The sequence below is a fragment of the Calidris pugnax genome, unplaced genomic scaffold, assembly GCF_001431845.1.
Source record: "Calidris pugnax isolate Ruff unplaced genomic scaffold, ASM143184v1 scaffold123, whole genome shotgun sequence".
Taxonomy (NCBI): domain Eukaryota; kingdom Metazoa; phylum Chordata; class Aves; order Charadriiformes; family Scolopacidae; genus Calidris; species Calidris pugnax.
The window spans coordinates 1705658-1728839 of record NW_015090876.1 but is presented as its reverse complement, the minus strand read 5'-3'; the positions used below and the strand labels follow the sequence as shown (position 1 = coordinate 1728839).

Genomic DNA, 23182 nt, shown 5'->3' with positions numbered 1-23182 from the left:
AAATACAATTACAAATATTTTGTAATAGATAAACACAGCCCACCAATCTTAAATGTGATACCTCCTAACCAGTGCTGGTAATTCTAACCCACATTTAAAAAGCCCTGCAGGAGACCGTAACATGGCTGCCTCTTGATAAAAAGAAAAAAAACCAACACATCCCCAATTCCTCAACACACACCTGCTTTCTCTGGATCAGTAATGAGCTTGTCCATGTTGAACTTGAGAATACTATTCGATTTTATGAATTCTGCCTGGATCCTTACCAACCACAAACTAATTTGTTTTCTGAATGCTATCTCGGCTGGGGGAGCCGATCAGCGCCTTCCCTTCAGCTCTGCAGCCTGTATATTAAGTTAAACCACACACAAACGTGTTCACCTCTCTCAAAAGCTGCTAAACAAGATAGTCTCCTGTTCAAAATGAAGAGGTACCAGGAGAAGGATGGGTGAGATGAGGAGTCCTGCTCTGCTGGGGGAGATGGTCAGCAGATGATGGGTTCCCCAGTCGGGCGGTCCATGCCACCGCCTTGGGGGGATGCCTCCAGTGCTGTGAAGATCCATCAACTCTGCCCAAGAAGGGCCAAAGCTGCTCAGGCTCAGCCAATCTGACAACATACTAGATCTGATGGGTTGCAGACAGGCAGCGATCAAAGGAAAATTGTTACTGCAAAACCATTTTCTTTCAAAATTGAGTTGTTTCCCTCCCGCTGTGTTCTCCAAACCACAGGGGCTGCTACCTCCCTGAGCATCCTCTTTGCGGCACAAGAGACCTGGGCTTCAGTGCAATTATCCACAAATTCAGAGAAGCCACTTTCTCAGGCTTTGTCATACCCACAACAGAGCTGGGATTTGTATCATCTCCTTCCTCATCTCCTGCCAGACCCACGCACCATCCATAAAACCTGCCCCATCCCCAGCTCCTGGGGTGTTACCAGCCCCATCTTCCTCTCTCTCCTGCTGAGCTGCCTTTCCTGCCTCTACATCCCATGACCGTTTATGTGGGAAGTTTCACTTTTTCATAAATAAGCTTACTTGACCAAATGTTTACAAATAAGTGAACAAAAGTGCCTGAGCCCCGGGGTTTTTTTTGGCTTATGGCAGCCTCATCGCTGATCTGTGCTTCTGCCAGGGATGGGGGTTGCTGGGGTGCTACCACAGCGTAGCGAGCATCTCAGCAACCAGCCAAGCTTGGTTTTCAGGAGGTCACCAACTTGTTCCTGTGTCCCTGACACAGGGCTGGAAGGGGGAAAGCACTCTCACCTTGCACAGGTTGCTGTGCTGCACTGACAGCCCCCATCCAGGCAGCTGCTGCTCATCCAGATCACCCTCGTCTCTCAAATAATCAGGTGAAAATATTGTGCAACGGGCACCCTCAAAGAACAAGGTACCTGGAGGCAGAAGGTGAACTAAAATCCAGCTTTTTATATATTACTCCCTGCAAGTGAGCTCTCAAGTGCTCAGTCTTGAAGCTCTTGGGAAAGAACTGTAGCTGAAGGGACACAGGGACAGTGAGGAACCACAGGGAAGCAGAGTAATGAGAGATGTGGCTGCTAGTGCTAAAATTTTAAAGACAAATGTTACGTATTTCCAACCAAGCAAAGTATTTTCCAATTCTCTCTCGGGAAACGGGAATGTGCAGACAGACAGACAGCCCAAGGCTGCTTAAAGTCTGGTCTAGAGCCTGGTGGCCGTGACACGCTGCATGGGATTTGCCATGCCCAGCCTCAGCTGGTGGCTCTCAACCGTGTCCTACCCTTCAAGCACCCCAAGTACTGCCACAGAAGGGCATCATCTTCGAGGTCCCTTCCAACTCTAACTGTTCCACCACCCAAGTACTGCCACAGAAGGGCATCATCTTCAAGGTCCCTTCCAACTCTAACTGTTCCACGGGGGAGAGAGGCTGGAACAAGAGGATGGAGATTGTTCCTGTGCAAAGCACAAGCAAAGAGAGCTGAGAGAGCCCCTCCGTGGGACCACGCCGTTGCTAGACATCAGCACATCCCTCCTGGGATGGACAAGAACAGCAGCATGAGGTGGGGGAAGATATTCCATGCTCGATTTAAACACCTCCATCCATTGCAGTCACATCTACCAGAACCACCTGAAATCTCCATTTATCACTTCCCTATTTTAAAACTAATCAATACCACTGCGGGACAGCAACATTCTGTGCAAGTAGAAAACAAGATGGCCTGGAGCCCTTGGAAATTCTCCCTGTTCCCGACCAGCTTGATACCACTGTGCCTGCATCTCGCAGGGGCTGTAACACGGCCTTCAATGATGCAGGGTTGGCAAGGACTTTGCTTCCAGCAGCTCAACAAGGCTGGAGCTGTGAGTAGAGAAAGAGCCCCCTCTGCTTGCTCCTCAGCAGCTGTGGGAAGTGTGTGCACAGAGATGGGGGGTTTAATCAAAGTGTGGGGCGTAGGAGATGTTTGCTGCCTTATAGACCTGGGGATGTGTGAGGAGAGGAGTTGTGAAGGGGAGAAAAACTATTTGAGAAACAGAGAAAGGTGCAGTCTGGTGACACACACAGCACTCCAGCTCTAACTGGCTTCAAGCAATTCATAGTGGCCAGGTGGCTCAAGGCTGGAGAGGAGGAGGGACTGAGAGTATCCCCAAAACTGTCTCCAACTGTCCAAACAGAGTTCTAAAATGTTTGGTGAGAAAAGCTGGGAAGGAAGTTAACTCACCAAGGAGAGTCACCAAGAGAGGGACGGAGGGTTGCACAAGTCCAATGGTGGAAGGAAAAGATGAGGAACAACTTCTGTGCCCCCTTGACCCCACCAGTTTTTTTTCAGATTTTTTTTTTTTGGTATTTTTTTATTCCCATGGTAGATGACACAGTGGTTCAAGTGTCAGAGCCCATCTCAATCTGTCACTACAACAGCCTGTCCTGCTGTTACTTCCAGAGGAGAGACACCCACTGGGAATTACTATCCTGGCACAGAAAGGTTCTAATACAATCCTGCCCTTTCCTTCCATCAGGACTCTGGGTACTAACAGACACGTTAAAAACAGCTGAGGAACCGCACACGCCTCTGAGACAAACCACAAGCCTTTGCATTACGTTTTACCGACCTCACATGTAAATCAGGCTGTGAAGACCCATAGCCCATTATCCATTACCCAATTAGCAGAGCAGGCATCCATCCCGTGCCTCTCACAGCCATCCGCAGCCTCCAACAGGTTCAGCAGCAGCTCAGAGAGACGACTGCTGTAGATTTCACTTAACTCCTTATCTATCTGCTTTAAACGGATTAAACGACTGTGTCATTAAAACGCTCGAAGTAAGCCTTTGATCATAAACTTCTCATCATTTTACAGTTATTGAATCCGATCCCTAATGAATCCTATTCTGCCATATTTCTCTGTCTTCTGTTACCAGCCTTGTGCCCCTTTAGTCCTGGCTCCCCCCATCCTAACGCCACCGCTGTGTGCGCCAGCCCATCGCTTCCTTACCAAGAGCCATGGATGGAGGGCAGGAATTTCATCTGAGGTGGGGTCAGGAGGAGACAGAAAACAATCCACAACGTATAAACCACACGAAACACTCTTTCCATACTCAATGCACGGCTGCGTGACCGCAATTCCCTTCCGATGGCCCTTTCTTACAGCAACCAGAGGGCCCGGGCAGAGAGGGAACTTGGGCTGTGAGCTCTACCACTCTAAGGAGAAAATGTTTTTTATTTAAAAAGCACTACTGAAATCAGTGGATTTTCCACTGCAAAGCACCATCAGATTTTATCAGCTGTAAGGAAACAGCCTGATCTCTGGGGAAAAGCCCAGCTTGGGCTATTGTGAGTGTCCCCAACAGCCACCAGCCAATGGCCCAGCAAAGCAAGGGAAAGCCACCACAGATGCTGGAGAAACTTCACCAGCCTAGTCAGAAGCAACCAGTGAAAATGGGGGGGGAGACAAAATGTCAAATGACCTGGTCCCCGAGTGTGTGGGGTTGCTGCTATCAAGGAGAACAAACGTCCATGGGTCTGCAACAGCTGGAAGAGATGGGGAACCATGAGGGTTTCAATGAGGTCCCTCTGCATTCGAAATTTTGCTCCAAACTCAATCAGGCTACAAAACCAGTGATTAAACGCGGTGCTAAATCTACCTTCTTGCACCAGTTTAGTCTTGGCAAACTAAAGGGACTTACTAAAGGTCCACACCGGAGGGCTGGCAGGGGGCTCTCCAAGCATCCGGGTAAGGATGACAAGCAGGCAGGGAACTTTGATGTCTTTTTTAGAAGGCAATGTCAGTATCAGGTCTCCTGAATCCTCATCTTTTCTCCTTGAGAAGACAACCATTTAATGAAAGACCTGAGATGGGGTTTTTTTTAGGGGACACCAGAAAGAGCACGCCTCAGGAGATCATGCCTGGCTATCGTTCAAACACACGATGACTGCACGGTGAGAGTGACTTTTATCCTTCAGTAGCCACAAAAAGGGAAAACAAGAAGGTCTTTCTAGCAGCCATAGGAGAGGAAAAGTACCATGCAATGTTTCGTAAGAACTAAGTGCCTGTTTCAGCTGTGAACTCGATTAAAGTCACATGAAAGTGTTAAACCCAACGCTGCAAACCCACACGTTTGATATGGAAGAGGCCTATTATGTCAACTTGCATAGTCCTTGCCAACGCAGCACACTAATGTTAATCATTCTGCGTTCTAATTATCTTACCATTATAGCAATTTCCCTGATGATCATCCCTTTTTTTTTTTTCCTTTTGCTGTTGTTCACTGCTTTTCAATGATGCAGGCTGTGTGGCTTGGACCACCTCTTTGCCACCCGAGTCTTTCCAAAGACTCTACCAAAGGGTGGGTTATTATCTCTCTCCGTCATTCCCTTGGCTTACCAGGACATACTCTGTACTTTTAAACAAAGGGATGGGAAAGAGGAAGATGCTGCTTTGCTCCTGTGCCTTCACACACTGTGAAAACCTCCCCGATGTCCCAGTGCCACCTTCTCCCAGAGCTGGTCTGGTGACACAGAGCGGCGTTGACTCCGATGGGACAGCAGGAAGCAGCATCTTCGCTGTCACCCAGCTGGGCTGAGACCACCTCAGTAATTGCAGCAGAGCAAGAACAGATTTAATTTCTTCTCTGCTTTACTTCAGAGAGCAAAAGAGGCCTCTTTCACTCATTCCTACCCCCCGAACATGAATTACTTGCAGATTTCCCAGGGAGGAGACAGAAGCAAAGACACAGACGTGTCCCTTGAACCAAGGATGCCATCAGTCCGTTCTGCCTCATCACCCTCAGGTACATATAGTGACATTTTAATTAGCTTCCCCTATGTCTGACAGACATCCTGGGTCACAGAGAGACACCACCTTTCACTTCAGACCCTCACAAAATTTAGGAGCTTAAAAAAAAACCAACAAAAAAAAGCAACCCAGTTCCCTCTTCCTACCCAAGCAATTCATTACTTGCCAGACAGCACGAAGAATGCATTAAAGAATATATTCTGCATTTGCTGTGGAAATCTCCTGGTGATCTTATCTGTCTCTCAGTTCAATCTCAAAGCTCAATTGTGGTTTTTTCTACCAGGACAAGGAGACTTCAAGCAGCAACGAAATCTTTTCAGATGGGGAGAGTCATCTCTTCATTTCAAATTTACAAGAATCAGATTTATGGATAGACTGAAACAATAAGAGGAATGGCTATGGGGCAGCCTACTGGATTTTGAAGGGCTTTGAGTTAACTGCTCCAAGCAGAGAACATTATCTTGATCTGACTGCCTAAAGAAATAAATACTTCAGAAGCAGCCTTGCCCAGTAACAAGTTTTCCAGCTATCATTGAGCAAACCGGTACAAGGGCATCATCTCCAACGTTCACACATTTCTAAAGGACTCAGACTATCTTTTTGATCCCCTGGAATCATGCAACATCAGTAAAAAGCATTAAGGGTATTGAACAGCCAAGGAGCTGAGATGGGGGGATGAAAGGGAAGGTCCAGGAGGAATTCACTGGTGAGTTGACCGACAGGTCTGTTTTGCAGTACGGCCAGTATTGTTTCTCTAGGATGCTTGAGAGAATGGACCACAAAAAAACCTCCAAGTGCAGATGCAGGTGTATCTTCTATGTGGTTAGTGTCAACAGCAGCGTCCTACTCAGAAGGTATCAGAGATCCCAGGAGACCAGAAAAGCCAAAAGATATTGTACATTCAACCTCCAGATTACTGGGAGCCAGAAGTTAGTGTTCAGGTACCACCACAGCACCAGGGAAACTGGTTCATGTTATACACTTACTGCTCCTCCCCACCATCCACCTGAAGAGGACCCTAACGAATGTCTACGATATTGTCACCTCCTTCATCTCAACTTCTGTGAACCTGAATTGAACAGTCTGACAGGTACCACGGCTGCAGCATGTCCAGGGCAGCATTTCCAGCTCATACCCTCCATCTGTTCTCCCTCCCGAGCAGGTACGTCCCTCTCCATCGGGCCACCATCACCGTCCCCTTGACCACACTCCAGCCAGATTCTGCTGAAACAATCTGGGTGACGTTTCCTATTTTACACCCAAATATATCAAGTCACCTCTACATATAAATACAACCGCGTGCATTCTAATAATTGCCTGCAAACATACACATATATATATGAAATTAAATTCACTAGTGCTGTATTTAAATGTTCAGGCTGCTCTGCCATAATAATATTAATGACAATAGCTCGCACGTATCATATCATGCTTTTCCTTCCACATTGAACAGAGCAACCTATGAGCAATCCCTGACTCCCAGGGAAATAACCTTAAGGTCAGCAGCTCTAGCTGTGATGGATCTAGAGGGAAAGCAGCTCGGCAGCTGAGCTCCCGTGCAGAGATTGCTCTGCCAACAGCTTTTCACATCCCCCTACTCAGAAAAAATGAGAAAATTTCTGTAATTACTACTGATTGCAACTGTGGTAGTATCGCACAGAGAGAAAGGATGTATCCACTGGAAGACAACCAAAAATACACCAGAGGATCTCTGTGGAGCTCATCTTTGCTGCGCAGCCTTCATGTTACCGGTTTTTCAAGTTTTTCATCTTACTAGAGCCAGGAGCACAATGAACCCCTTTTCAAAAGCAGCGTCTTTGTTCCGAAAGGTCACAATCTCGACTGAACATCTTACGTCGTGTCCAACACGCACAATAGTTTTCAGGGACTTTTTATTTCATTCTAAATGTCCTGCCAAAAATGCAAAGAACAGGCACAGCTTCTGTATTATTTAAGATATATGGGGATTAAACGTCGACTGGGGGAAGCAGCAGCATTCCTGATGAGCTGAACCCCATCCTTGGCTAAATACACATGGGATGGATCTCCCAGGAACCTTCCCATCGGTATTTAAGACAACTGGGCTTCACAGACACCACGGCTCCTTTGTAGACACTGCACCGCCTCATGTGGCACTACTGATTTTTAAAACAAGATACAAAGAAGATGTTATTTCCACAGCGTTTCACTCACCCTGACACCCTGACTGTTTATCCTCATTTAAAGAGAACAGCCCTTCTACCTCGATTAGGCATCGCCTTCCATGCTACTGTTACCCGTCTTTCATATCTAGGTAGGAAAGCTGTCAAAAACAATTACTTTTTTTCTGACTCATCTGGATCTACATCTCTCTTGAGTCTTATCAAACAATAGCAAATGGAAATTGAGGCAAACTTGGAAACTTAGACTGGGAAGAGATCGGATTGTGATGCGACTGCATTTAGGGTGCACTGGCAGAGATGCTCTGACATCGGGGTCTCACTTCTCCCCAGGGACACCACGAGCTCTGATCTCCAGCAAGCCTGGACCACAGACCGAAGTGCTCGATGGCAAGTGTCTGAGTGACAGAGGCACAGCAAGTTTCCCTTCAACTGTATGATGAAATTCCTTAGGGAAAACCCATTTTCTTTATGTAGATCTCTGCCTCTGCACATTAAATGGGTAGTAGGTCGGTGTGATCAAAGGGAAGGGTTCTGGGATATGTCAGATAACACACCAACATCTCACACGCTTGAAACCCCCGATGAGATCCCATAAAGAAAATGTGTTTCTCTGGAGCACGCTGCCATCTCCATCAATGGCTCAGCTCAGACTATCTCCCCGTTTTCTCACATATATTTATCATCATTAGGACTGCTGCCCCCTCTTCTCTGTGGCCTGAAACAGGCAGATTTTCCTCTTCTCCCCATCACACATACAGACAAAAAAATGGCTAAACTCTGACTTCATTTCTTTTCCATAATCTGGGTAACACATCCTGGTCTTCTGTCTCTTAGAGACGGTGTCGAGTCGTCCGCATACCAAGTAGCAGAAGAAAAACCCTGCACTGTATCCAGCCTCCTTATCAGAAGGATAAAACTGCTGAAGAATATTACTGAAAATGTTTAGACCAGTGGCAAAAAGCCAGACCACGACAGAACCGGCAAAGACACAGGCAGCATGGAACTGTGACCTACTACTTTGTTTTAATCAAAAATTTGAAACTAATTGGGTCATCAAAGGCTGAAATGGTAACGAGTAATGAAAAGCTAAAAGCCTAACGTGGGGAGAGCTGTAACTTATGGATGTGATATTCAGAGCAATCTGAGAAAAAGTACAAAGCTTTGGTAAACAGACCTTGCCAGGCAATATTTTCCCTATACGGGTCTAAACGACGTATTTGTTCTGTTGCTGTGACATCGTAGCAGAATTCAAAGCAGCAGAACAAAAAACGTAGAAAGAACAATTGAAAACTAATTCGTGCCATCAAATGACTAACAGAGACAAAGCAGAAAACTATAAAGGGACAGTCACTCTTATCGTTTTCCTGAAACTTTGTTTTTCCTTTGCTGTGTGATAAATAAGATTAGAGGAGTTTAAAAGTGAAGTCTCTTTTTAAAACGGTTGTGTCTGTCTCCTCAGCCTCGGCTTTCACCTGCAGGATGATTGTGGGGAATCGGTGAAACCCTCTTCTCGTGCAGAGCCTTCTGCAGTTGGTAATTAGGACTACTTATCAGTGAGCGTTGTATGTTGGGAGGGGGGACATTTTATAACCAAAACTAGGTGTCCAAGCATGTAATTATAGAGGAAACAACTCATTTTCTTACATCTTTGCTCTTTTTACCATACAAGAACACTAACAGGGGGGTGTCTGTCACCATACTTCCCATTCACAAAAGCGGTACAGAATCACAGAATGCTATGGGGTGGGAAGGGACCTCTGGAGATCATCTAGTCCAACCCCCTGCCAGAGCAGGTCCACCCAGAGCAGGTTGCACAGGAACGTGTCCAGGTGGGGTTTGAATGTCTTCAGAGGAGACTCCACCACCTCCCTGGGCAGCCTCTGCCAGGGCTCTGTACAAACACACACACAAAACACCCCCGGATTTAGTGACCTCCTGCCACACAACCAAGGCTTGCACGACTTTTAAAACCTCACCACTCGTCCTGTAAAGCCTGTTTGGAAAAGAAAGGCTTGTTTCAAGCTTGTTTTGTACCACCACAGGACTTCAGCAGAAGAACACATGAACTTTGGGAGCAAACTCCTCCTCGGCGCAGCAGCATCCTCATCTGCATTTTGTGCTCGTCACTGGTTTTTCTACTCTAGCACGGATGGCACCTCTTAAAAAGTTTGGGCTTCGTGTTTATTGGTACAGCGACCTTTTCCAGGGGAGATTTCCCCTGCCCCAGCTCTCTCCCCCCTTGCTGGTACCGACGCTGGGCGCGGTGACCTTTCCCTGGTCCAGAGCTGTTCAGGGGAAGCAGAGCTCACCCGTCTTCCCCTTCTGCTCCTCTAATGAGCTGCGTGGTGTCAACCCACTGCTGATATTTTCAGGGATAGTGGCAGAAGCACATTAATGAATTTATTATGGATTTCTGTGTGTTAAATGTATTATGCAAATGTTAATCAGCTTCCGCAGAACTTCGTGAAAGGTGCTGCATGAAATAAACAATACAGCATTCGCTCCGGCAGTAAAAATTATAGACCTTCAGGTGTTTAATATTCAATGTGCAAATTCCTTGGAAATAAAAAAAATAAAAAAATTTAAAGGGCATGTTGGTAAAATTTCCCTGCACAAATGTGAATCTACACACTCCTGGTCCCTGATGTTAACAAACATTAACAAGTCTGTACTGTGCATCTCCTTGTTTTATTCGACTTCCGCTTTGCACACCACATTTATCAGGGCCACCGAGGCCAAGAAACAGCTTCTCCTTCCACCACCCAGTGACAGATCTACAACGGGATGACACGCTTCTGCTTCTCCCCTCTGCTCCAACAGAATGTTTCTAATTCCTGTTAATTCTAATAAATTCTAATATATGCTTACAGGGAGCAGTAGAGTTATTTCGGTCGTGGGGAGACTCCTGGAAGTGCAAAGGTTGCTGCAAACACCTGAAAATACCTTTGCAATGAGGCTAAGAATTAGGAATGCCAACCCCCGAGCAAAAGGCCTGTGCCACACCTGAGCTATTGGGTCAATAATTAATAGAAATGGTATGAATTTAATCAAGGCAACACCGATTTTTACCACATACGTTTTTCATTGGTGTTTTGAGCAAAACTATGGAGTGACCCCCAGAGTGGTCTCTGCCGACCCAGGTGAGCAGATACGTGCTTCCTTACATCAGGGAAGACTTGCTGCAGCCTGGGAAATTTAGAAGATAATCTTGGCCTCTAAAAAATTAGCTTATTGTTGATAAAATCCAGGAGTCTGTGGAAATCCAACGCACTGGATGAGTGGGACAGCATGACATGATATGACCTTCTGCAGACCTGGACCTGCACTTCTCTGCTCAGTTCATCTTTGTTTTACTGGGTCTCCTGTTCTCAGCTATTCTATCTTGTAATTATTTTCATTGGTGTTTTGAGCAAAACTATGGAGTGACCCCCAGAGTGGTCTCTGCCGACCCAGGTGAGCAGATACGTGCTTCCTTACATCAGGGAAGACTTGCTGCAGCCTGGGAAATTTAGAAGATAATCTTGGCCTCTAAAAAATTAGCTTATTGTTGATAAAATCCAGGAGTCTGTGGAAATCCAACGCACTGGATGAGCGGGACAGCATGACATGATATGACCTTCTGCAGACCTGGACCTGCACTTCTCTGCTCAGTTCATCTTTGTTTTACTGGGTCTTCTGTTCTCAGCTATTCTATCTTGTAATTAAATCCCTCTGAAGCACACAGATCTGCTCCTACACCTTGCCAAAAGCTGTACCTCACTGAAGAGATGCCAAGTGGTTTGCCCAAACCCATTTAAAAAAGCCTTTTTTTGTAAAAAAAGAAAAAAAAAAAAGGCTGAACTTGACCACCTGGAGTTTTTATGGAGGACCAGCTGTGCTGATGTGGACCACATCATGCAGAGATGAGGGGAAAAGGACAGGAGGTTTGTGAAAGGGAAAGCATCCAGAGAATCCAGGAAGACAACTCATAAGCATTTGAGAGGTCAATTAAGGAACCTTGAAAGGTTGACAACGTCCCTTCAAGTTTTATAACTGTAAATGATTCATTCATCATTCTTCACTGGTCACATAATGAACAGTTAGACTGTTAAATGACCTCGACTTTGCCTTGAGCTTTTAACTCCAAGCCAGTTACTGCCTGGCCGCCAAAGTCCAAACTACAAAATGAGTCACTAATGCTTAAAGAGGAGAAACGCTCCAGGTGAACCACTCACAGGAATCTGCACCTGGGGTAGAGATCCCAGATCTTTTGTTAGTCCCTCAAAACATAGTGTTAGGATAAGGAGGAGACCAGTCCAACCACAAAGGTTGAAGAGATACTGGGAGAAGAAAACATGAGCGCACTCTGGATGTCCCAGCACCTTCATCGTGGTGGATGGATCCACCATAGATGGACATTCGACTCCTAGAGAATTTAATACAGCAGAGGGCAGCCACCCAACCCCCCTGCAGAGCCTCCTGCATTGGTGGGACCAGCCACAAGTCCATGCCAGCTTAGGCAGGCCAATTAAAATGAGCTAAAGTAGACAAATATGGCCAAATCTTCAGACACTCACTATTCATCTCTAACTTTACCAATTATATCAGCTACTCTTACTAAAAAAAATGATAATATTTCTGCTTGAATAACTTTCTTATATTTTCAAATCATTACAGCTACAACACAACTACCACCGAAGCAGACAAGTGGTTTACGCTTTAATTTGTGCAAAAATAATCAATTTAAAAGGTGGAGGAAAGCAAGATCTAATTTAACCAGATTAATATCTTAAATCGTCAAATAGTTGATAACGATAGCAAAGTTAGACATTTGGAAAGGAATGACTGCACATGCATTAACGAACACCTCAAAACACATTCATAAAGTCATGTCAGCATGACCTCGTTAGTATGTTTAGTGTGTTTTTCTCAGGCAGCTCCTTCGTGGACACTGTAATAGGGAATTCAGTCCCTTCTATTCCAACAGCAAAATTTAGCATAAATACCAGCTTCTGGCTGGGGAAAGTCTTCTGATGACTGTCCCCATACCATGTAGGTAGTAAACTCTTCCCAAGCTCTTTGAAATAACAGAGAAAAATAAAATATTTCAATATGTAAAAATAATATTCCATTTTTATGAGTGTTGCTGTTACACTACTGACAGCAGAAAGGCTAAACACAACTAGTTACTACTGTGGCCAAGGGCATCGCACTGAAAGACAGAGTTTGTGCCAAACCATGAACCTTTCAAAGAGTTAAACTACCCTTGTAGGGTCTCACCTTGTCCCTGAGATCCTCTCCCAGCTTTCTGCAAGCCTGTTGAGGTTCCCTTGGCTGCCAGCATCCATAGGTGATTCCTCTTACTCAAAAATGACCAAGAAAATAAGGACTCCTTCCATTCAGCCTCATAAATGCACATGCTCCAAGGGATTAGGCTGCTACTTAGGCTAAGGGACTAGAGATGGTTTTTACACATCAGTGTAAAAAACATCTCCCTGCCTTTTATCTGTACAGATCCACTTATCTGAGCTCTAACTGCAGTTTCACTTTCCCTCACCAACCAGCTGTGAACTAATTACGAGGACTTCTAACTAGTCCTGCTCCCCCTCCAAGCATATGGATCCAATTAAGTCAAACTGCAGCTGATTTTAATCAATCTTCCTTGAAGCAGTCAAACTTGAAGAATCTCTTCTCCTTCAGCTCAAAGAGTAGAGGAGAGCAGGAAAAGCAGGAGAGATGTATTTGCATAAGGAACACTTCACATCTGCTTGGTTGCCTGCAAACACAAGGCTCCGAGCAGTAAGAAATGCTAATTGAACACTCCTCACGAGTCTTTCCTCCCACTTTATCCAAAAAGCACTGATTTGATCAGTCTCTTTTGTTCCTGGCATCGAGCTGCACTTTTCCACCAGCAGCTCGGGAAGATGGTCCAAAGTGTTTCGGGTAACTAAACAACCCCAAACTTTCATTGAAACCTCAGCAGATGTGCCCACCATAGGCCATGCAATAACAGCACATCTGCTTTCGTAGAACCACAGAATGGTTTGGGTGGGAAGGGACCTTAAAGACCATCCAGTGCCACCCCCTGCCCTGGGCAGGGACACCTCCCACCAGACCAGGTTGCTCCAAGCCCCCTCCAACCTGGCCTTGAACCCCTCCAGGGATGGGGCAGCCACAGCTTCTCTGGGCAACCTGGGCCAGGCTCTCACCACCCTCACAGCAAAAAGGCTTCCTGGAAGCCTTTTTTGCTTCACCAAAAGAAAGAAGGGTAGGGGAGAGGAGATAAAATTGTCTGGTTAAACCCACTCTTTTCATATATTATTTGAATCCCTCTCCTGAGCCACAGTTCAAATGTTTTCCTTAAGATAATGTCCTGGGCGACGGGGAGGCACCCTCAGCAGGGTGTAATTTCTCTACAGTTCCACCATTTCTTGTGTTTTTGTAATCTGAGGTTTTTATTAGCAGTAAAGACCTGACCAGTGAGTAATATCCATGCTAAAGTCTTTATATCAGTGAAGGAAAATCAATGCAGCCTGCAGCTAGGTGTCAAGAGCCAAGGGGTTTTGGAAGAAGAGGTGTGTGGAGGTGGAAAGTGCCTTCAGCCATAATTCAAGCTGTCCCCACACGGGCAGAGAATACAAAGAGATGTCAGACGTTATACACACTGCTGAGGATAGCTATCAGTATCTCACTTTCTTTACTTGCTAATACTGAGCTCAGGGAGCATGAATCAGCACCAAACACAACAGCACCTTTCCATGACCTCGCTTGCCCTTTGGCCAGTCCATCGGGGTCTTGTAGGTCTTAAAATGGGCTATTGGTATCAGCAGCTGAAGCAGAAATGAGCAAAATTCATGTGCAAACACTCGGATGTGAGAGGAGGCAAACATTTTTGAAACTTTACTCCCTTCCACACATCAATACAGTCAAACATTGACGTTTTTAATTACCAAATATTAGCTGTATCTCCTTAGATTTCATTAACACACGCAGCTTTATGAACTCAGTGGACTTTCAGCCCAGTGTGAAGCAGTCAAAGCCTTAATCCTGCCTTTTCCTCTTCAAATTCCCTATTCTAATACACCCCTTTTATGCATCTTTCATTTAGTGGATACAATTCCAGAAAGTCAGAGGTATTATTTTAAAAAAGAAGGAACTGCAGCTAAAGATTTGTCAGAAATCGCCCTCATCCTACCGTGTTTAATGTCACCCCTACTTTCTCTTACACCTTTATTTGAATTGATGCCCTGCTTCTCCCTTGTTTGTCATTTCAATCATCTTTCTGTTCAGTAAAATTTTCTTGTGATTTCTCTATATAAAGTTTGCCTCTCCTTTTTTACCTTTTGTGATAAAGGGACATTATTTTAACCCATCATTTCCCAGTGATTTCTTTCAGAGATGGGAATAAATAACATGTCAAACCAGCACCATTTCAGTGACCTTATCTGAGTGTATAATAATATTTGCAGCGTATTTGCTCAGCGCTGATAGAAGAGGTGAATTTCTAAGCTGCTCCTTAACATAGTGGGCTCCCACTGTAAGAAACTTTCTTCCAACGTGTTTATCAAAAAATAGTCATTCTAAGCTTGGCCTGTCAGGATAGTTGATTCTCAAGGTGAATAAAAAATGGGAAGGCTCATCTTTTCCTCTCTGAGGAGTTCTGAAGTCTTGACCATTCAGGTGGGCACTGATCAATACTGACATTTTAGCATTCACCTTACATATTCCGATATCTGTGCTTTCCTCTAAGACACAAGTAAAGTGAGGAGCTAAGGAAGGTGGGAGCTCCCTCCTGTTAAATAGAGAATTAAAGCCATGTCCTCAGCCTTGGCCAGGCAGATGTAAGAGCATGATTACCTTAATTCAATGCACTAACTAGCCTTTGGGGGACTGGCAGGTTTCTCTTTCCTAGACCTCATAAGCCAGATGACCACCTCCCTTCTCTTTTTCCACACCTACATGTTACTCACCCTTCCCATATAAGTTTCCCACATTGTTCCCATCACCCTATTGCTTTTCTACACCGTGAAAGCTCAGAGATCCAAGGGTAGCTGCTGATGATCTTCTCTCCTCTGCCGAGGACCAGAAGGCAGACCCTCAGCAAGACTACACTGAAGGCTTCAGACCTTTCCTCTTTGAATGTGGAACTCAAACAGCTTAGTGTTTCCGCATCTCAAGAGCAGTGATGAGGAAACAAAGCAGAGCATCTCCAGACACCACGAATTAAACAGGGGATTCCTCTGGTCAGGCCTCCTTGGAAAGGCAGCAGCCATCGTAAGACAAACGTTGGCAGATTATATGTGACCCGAGTGAGTTGTAATCTGCTCCGAAACCAAAGCTGCTGTTGTGTTTGTTGGAGACCGAAGCATCCAAACACCAGCCCAAAGCTTTCATCTCCTTCTGATGACTGAAACCCAATTAAAGGAGAGCCGGGTGACAGGTTTCACACTAAACATGGCTCAGCAGAGATGCTCAGCAGCTCTTAGCTCCCTGCTTTATCAAAGCTGTCACTTCCCCTGTCTCTACGAATTGGTAATAAAAAAAAAAAAGATTTGATTCGCCTCTAATAGGTGTCAAGATAAAATCAATGGTCTGTCTGAAAACTGAGTAATTTCAAACCTGCAGGTTTTCTACCACGAAGCAATTTACACAAAAATGGGGGGGAAAAAAAGAGAGAAAGAAAGAAAAATTAAGAGAATGAAATGCTACAATGCCAAATTGTTCAGCATATCAGAGAGAACAGAAAGGAGAGATAACACTGTTCATAGCAGGATGGGCTTTGATTAAACAAACAGGCTCAGGTTCTTGTTTGCTCCAGCACCTTTCAAACAGAAAACACTATAAAAGCTTGAAGCAACTCCTGTGCCCCTCCTCTGCAGAGGAAAGCTGCTCCCAGAAGGAGAGCTGGAGGAAGAGACCACTCCACCAGGGTGCCCCTGCCTTCCTTCATGGAGGGTGAGACTTCACTGATCTACCCAGAGTGAAAAGCCAAAGACTTTCTGCCACGTAGGACAGCAGTACCTCAGGAAAAGGTAAAACACCCCCAGCAGCACCGCAAAAGAATCACACCCTTCCATCCTTCTGACCCCACACTTTCTACTCTCCATGTCTGTGATCTGGAGATGCTGCCATGTCACCTTCTCAACAGGACTCTCTTGGAAAAATACCACCCAAGGAGGCCACAAACTGGTGGCCTCTGTCTCCATCGCCAATAGCAGCCGTGGAGGCTTCAGTACTCAAATTTTCATACTGGTTCTGTGCTGTTAACCCCTGTCTACACCCTGGCTTTGGCATGAATGAATTTGGAGAGGGACAACTTATGGTAGCGGAGTTACTTAAAATGGAACTGGTTTTGAGTCTCCAAGTAGAAAAAGCAGAGATTCCAGGCAACGGCACAGGAAACGTGTGATTGCATTTGACATCAAAAGACATCAATAACATGGTCAGAGACCCAGGTGTGTTGGTGCAGTCGGCAAAGGCTGCTGGAAAACGCCTTGCTGCCCAGACTGAGGGAAGCAAAGCTCCATGCTGTGAGTGTTCGGGCTCATCTGGTGGGACAGCGATGGCCAACGGGGCAGGGCAGGCTCCCCAGCATCTCCACATCTCCTACCTGAGGGGTCAGCTTCTCCAGTTTAATCTCCAAAGCTCTGTTCTCCTCTGCCAGTTTGCTGCGTTCAGCTTCCAGCTCCTCGATTTTCAGCCTGGAGAAGAAGGGAAAGTTAATGCACACTGTCCCCTGCACGGCCCCACCACATATAATCAAGTAAACCATGAAATCACAAGCTGTAGCAGATTATTCCTTCATACCACAAAGATACACTTCTGTGGCATTTAAAACACATGACTAAAAGATACAAGTTTGTACGATGAAAATATAATTCGTAAAAGTGCATTAAAAATATACAACTTGAATGTAAAGCAAATCCAACTTAGATGCTTCCTGAACCACAGACTGAGTCAAACCTTCATGTTTAATAACCACCAACAGCTAAAACCTCCATGAGTGCATCAAATCTCTTTTTGATCTGATTTATACTTTTGGCCTTCACAATGCTCTTTGGCAGTAAGTTCCAAAATTTAATTATGTGCTGTATGAAAAATTAGTTCATTTTGTTTTATACTTCACATGTGATTATTTCACTGAATGCCTGTTAGTTCTGCTATGAAAAGTTGTGAATAATTGTACCATACTCCCCTCTCCACACCACTTTACAGGCCTCCTCTATTATTTCCTGAAGAATCTCAATTTAGTCTTTCCTCACATCAAGGATTTTCCATATTTCTACTCATTTTTATTGCCTTTCCTTGTTCTTCCGCAAATTTTATATAGATTTTTTGCTATGAGAAAAGCTAGAACTACAAACAGCGCTCGGATGGATTCAGGGGTATAATGAGACTTTCTGGTTTTTGTTTTCCACTTCTTTTCTCATAATTCCTACTATTCTATTTGTCTTTTTAAGTACGGAGCACTTACCTGACATTTTTAGAAAACTGTTCACAATAATATAAGATCTCTTTCTTGAGTGATAACAGCTCATTTAGAGCCCACTATTGGGGGAATAAAGGTGTTTTTTCTTATGTGCTATTATTGACGTACAACTTCATTTCCCATCTCGAGCAACATCATAAGGTTCTTCTGAAACTCTGAACAGTCTGATAAGCTGAATAATTCCATGTTATCTCAAATTCTGTCACCTCACTATTCACAAACTCCTCTTAGGGTTGGACAACAAATTCCCAATAAAAAACATTCCAGGACCTAAAGGAAAACCCTTGGTATCATCTTCTTTGTTTTACCATCTTTTAACTTCATATTGCATAAGCGAATTAGTGGAATAAAAATGCAGAATGGACAAAAATGTAAGAAAAAAAGACATTATATTATCTCCAGCTCAGGAAACCCAAGAGCCAAGGCACCAGGAGACAAGTAGCCCAGTAGCTCTCATGGAGATCCACCACCAGCCACCCCTGCAGTCAGGACACGGGGACAGCCACCCTTCTGGGATTCTTACATTCTTATTAATCCAACAAAGAACCTTCTTTCTTATTCCATCAGAGTAAAGTTTCTCTGTGACCTTTGGCTCAAAGCTTTCTAAAAGGTCAAATATATTATATCAACCACATCAGCCTTAGCCAAATGATTGCTGAATCCTTCAGAGAACTCTATCAAGCTTGTTGAGCAGGGGATATTATTATAAAACGTTCAATATAACATTTTTGTTTGCATTTAAGTACAGAGCACAGAAACCTTAATGCTGCTTCAGGAACCTCACCTTTCACATGTTAACTTCCTGGGATTAACTGTGCAACTAATCCATATTAATATTGGTCTTTGCATTTAATTTTCTCAGGATCCTTTTCCAGAATATTAAAAAAAAATAATAATTATCTTGCTTGATAAAACCCACTTTTAAATGACCTAAATTAAGCTGAAAATCCTTGCACCGTGACAGTAAACAACACACCCATCTGCCAATATCCCACAATTATGCAACAGAAATTGCAGGTACAACTAAGAAGTTGTCTCTCCTATTCACAGGGTACAAGTGACAAACTTCTCCAGAGAAGCTGGTTGATCTACAACATGCTCAGCACAGAAATGTCTCCTTTATAAATATGCAGCTTGAATTGCTTAAATTATTTGTAAGCCCGACCCCTGCTGGTAATTTTCAGATATTATAAAGGATCATCTTTTTTCCACTCTTGGAAGCTCCTAAAATGCCGAGGAGTAGCTTTTAGCATTGTCCAGGCCATTAAAAGAGATCATCAATAACATCCAGAAGAGACACAAAGCTAGCAGGGACAGAGGATGCTGAAGAAAGGTCGGAAAAAATGGAAATTCAAATTTGAATTAATGCTTTTACCGGAGTGTTTCTAAATGGATTGCAGAACAGGCCACAAGAAGAGCAACGTTTTTCTCTGAGGAACAACAGCACAGCAGCTACTGAAAGGTCAGAGCCAGACACAGGACTCTCATCAGTACTTTCTCCCTACTTGACATGCTGAATTTTAATTTAGAACACATTTCTCTCTCCATCCAGCCTCCCAAATAAGCTGTGATGTTGCCATTATCTGCCTGCAGAACTTCTCTCCAGGTGGAGATTTAAGCTCAGGCCTCTTTGATGCCCTTTAAAAATCATTCAGAGCAATCACCAGAAACCATTTCACAAAGATGTGAGACAAAGCGAGACGTAACAAGGATAGGTTTAAGTCACTATATGTTAATGCTGCAATTTTAAGATTTAATAATTTGTTTGTGCCCTTTGTGCCTCGGTGAGGAAAGGGCAGTGATGTGCAGCCCAGGTGCTTGCAGCTGTGCAGCAGACGTACCTGGACCATGGATTTTGTGGTCAGCAGCACCAGGAGGATGCTTGAAATCCATGGCTTCTTCCCCAGGAGCTTGCCCTTGGGCTTATCCCACAGGCAACTGCTCCTTCTCACCTTCCCACAGCTGGGGTATCACTGGGGTGTCCTCCTTCCCAAAACTCATGATTGGGGTACCACTGGGGTATCCTCCTTCCCAACACCCATGATTGGGGTACCACTGGGGTATCCTCCTTCCCAACACCCATGACTGAGGTACCACTGGGGTATCCTCCTTCCCAACACTCATCAGAGACAGCCCTTGCTGCTTCCTCTGTGCTGAAGATGGGGAACATTGCTGTAACCTCTTTGCACCGGAGAGGTTTTTAGGACTGACTAGTGCTTTCACTACTTATCCCTCTTCTAACCTATTTTTAACGCTGTTAAGTGTCCTGGATCTCCAGTGGGAAAGCATTAAGAACCATTAGCAAACAGTTTGTGCTATTCTAGCTTTGCTTTCCAGCCCTGGGGAACTCTTCCCAATGGCAAAGAGAGAGAGAAGCAAGGGAAATCCTATCTATATATAAACACAGCAAAGCATTTGCAGCTGCTGGTTAAGATATGGCAGTCAAATATTGAAAAATATTTACTTGGTTGGCACTTGAATCTTTTCATTTACATAAATTCAGGTACAGGGACAAGTGTGAACGGCTTTCGGATGCACCAGCATCCACACAGGCAGCCTCAGCCCCTGCATACCTGTGCTCTCTCTGTCCAGGGACATCTGGATGAGGAAGGTGATGGTACTTTATCACCAGTTTGTATGCCTTGACTTGGTACATTTGGGATTTACTCAGGTAGGGAGAACAATCCAAGACAAATCCCTGTGAGAACCGCAAAGAGCAGAGCACGGAAACATCCAGGTCCAGCACAAACCATCTATTAACTTAATGTCTGGCCATTTTAATAGCAGCCCCCAGCCATGAGGAAGGAAGAAACATCAGTTACTTTCTGAAATACTGACACCGTTCTCAAGTTTTGTGATACAGGGAAAAATCATTCCGATTCATTTCTCAAAAATTTACCCACTTCTCCATGCAGGGGTTTGTTGTCACATTTTACATATTTTCCTGTTCTCAATCTCTTTGCATTCCTGGAAGACTTTCCCTGCATCAGATGCAGACAGCTGAGCCCAAAGTCGAAGGCTCCAGAGGCACAAGGTAAATTCAAGCCCTCACCACAGCCTTTCACAAGATCAAATGTAGCCAGAACACAGATTCACTGGTGTGTGCTCAGGTTTGTGGATTTTCACACCTTTGAGAACTGAGCTTTATTTGCCCCCACTGCATGTTCCACTGCCCCAGATTAGAAGAAGGAACAAAAAAAAAAAAAAAAACAACCAAACCTGCAGCTTCAGGTCTCCCAAAACGACATTTGTGAGAATCAGGAGACATCTCACCCCGTGCATTGTCTCTCTAAAAAATGCTTTGATGGGGAGGGATGATTCTAGCGAGAAAGTCCAGCCTGCTCCTATTTTTGAATGGCAGAAGGGGGGAATCTGGTTGATTTTCACCAGCATCGAGGCACTTCCAAAAGCTTCCAGAGCTTTTCAGTGGAGTCAACCAGCCACAACTGCCCATCATCACCTCTTCATCGTTCTTTGATTTGTTTTTAACATTCTCAGGCTGTTATGCACTGGCCTGTGGAGCAGCACAGATATCACCGGTGAGGCCATGTCTCACGGAGGCCCCATCTGCGAAGAGGACATGGCCATGTGGAAAAGCTACTGCCAAACAGGAAACTATTGAATGGAGCAGAAAATGTATGTGTTGGGAAGACGCTATTAAGGGATCCAGATGGTATTGAGATGGTGTTAGGAGCAGAGCAGACAGAATTCCAGCAAGTGTGACTAATAGGCATTGGCAAGGACATGAATTTCTTTTGAATTACTGTAACTCTACCCAGTCACTAAATCCACAGAAAACATTTAGGATTTACTGGGGTTGCAGTTTGACAGCAGCAAGGAAAAGTTCAGATTTGTTCCAGCTGAAAAGGTCCTTCAGCTGTTGCCACTTAAGTCTTTAGTGAAGTTCTTTTTAAATATATTACTTTTATTTATAGGTTCTGAAATACCAGTTTCTGCACAGTTATCACCTTCCCTCTTAAAGGTGCTAATGCCCAAACACTCTCTGCTCTGCTGTACCCCACAGCACACGAACTCAACAGTTTGACCACTTTTTCTTTTCAGAAGATCCGTGGAATATAAACAAATATGATTTCAGAGGGAGCAGCAAGAAGTGTGAGAAATGACAGCATTAGCGCCGGCTTTTATTGTCTCTTCAGAAACGATGATGCTGGGAGAGAGTTTCACATTTAAAGTTATAAAAGGTCTGACGAAAGAGCACTTTGTTCTCAAGAGAAGGAGGAAAAACTGATAAAGTCTTTCAAGTTTCTCGCTGAAAATTTACTTTCCATACTAAAGAAAAATGCAACAAAAGATATGTTTTTAAAAGCTCTCATTCACTCACAGGAGGTGAATACAGATTCAAATGATCAATATAGATTTTTTTTTTTTTCCTCCTTTATGTCTCTCCTGCTTTTGTTTTCAGGAGTTAGCATCTAACCACAGGGTGTATATGGAAACGCCTAGAGGCTCACGGTCCGTTCCTGCTCTGCAGGCCCCCCTTGCTGGTTTCTGCTGGTTTTCCTCTATTTTTCACCTTCCTCCATGACAGCAGCTAAGTGGAGAGGCTGGGCTCCGGCCAGAAGAGCAGCCGCATCGTAGTGTAGGTTAATGGGATTTCAAAGACCACAATAAACTACAGAAATGGAAATAACTCCCTCATAAGCTGTGGCATTTCTTTCCCCACTTTCCAATTGGAAAATTTGCATTCTTCCCCCTGGTCTCTGCCAGAATGACCTTCTGAATAGGAAGGAAGGAGTGGTAGAAGAACAGTAGAAGGAAGGAGTAACAGTGGGGCTCATGTTGCTCACTCCTACATGGCATTAGCAGCCATGTAAAACTGAGTAAACTGGTCCTGTTGGGGCCCAGAAGGACACAGGAGGAGGACAAGCACAGCAGATCTAATCCCTTCCCATCCTCATCTCTGTTCTCCTCCAAACCTCTTCTATTCTTAAATCACAGCTACCCAATTTGCCTCTGCTGCGTGGGGAAGACACATCCAGAGAGGCAGGAGCAGCGTCCTGGTGTGGACCACGGCACGTTCTGCCTGAACCCCAAAAGTCTGGGGAAAGACAGGGATTTATCTTGTGCTCCTTTGAGAAGGAGCTTCTTCTGTGAAGAAAAAAGTTGGCCCAGTTTCTTGTCCAGTGCACAGAAAGTGCCAGAAAACACAAAATAAGGCCCAACCATGTCCTTTGACTGCTTAAGTCTAGAAGGATAAGAAAAAAATCTTTATGGAGCAGATTCTCCAATGCTGAATGGAGTCCTGGAGAGTCTGAGAAGACACCAGAAGC

At 44.6% G+C, this 23182-nt stretch overlaps 1 protein-coding gene across 1 annotated transcript in view; it reads right to left on the bottom strand.

Moving 5' to 3' along the window:
* The window catches only part of MAD1L1 (MAD1 mitotic arrest deficient-like 1 (yeast)), a 412943-nt gene that overhangs the window by 144260 nt on the left and 245501 nt on the right, over window positions 1-23182 (bottom strand). The window contains exon 15 of the mRNA XM_014946202.1: window positions 17013-17103. Coding sequence (XP_014801688.1) covers window positions 17013-17103 — 91 coding nt within the window. The remainder of the gene's footprint in view (window positions 1-17012; window positions 17104-23182) is intronic.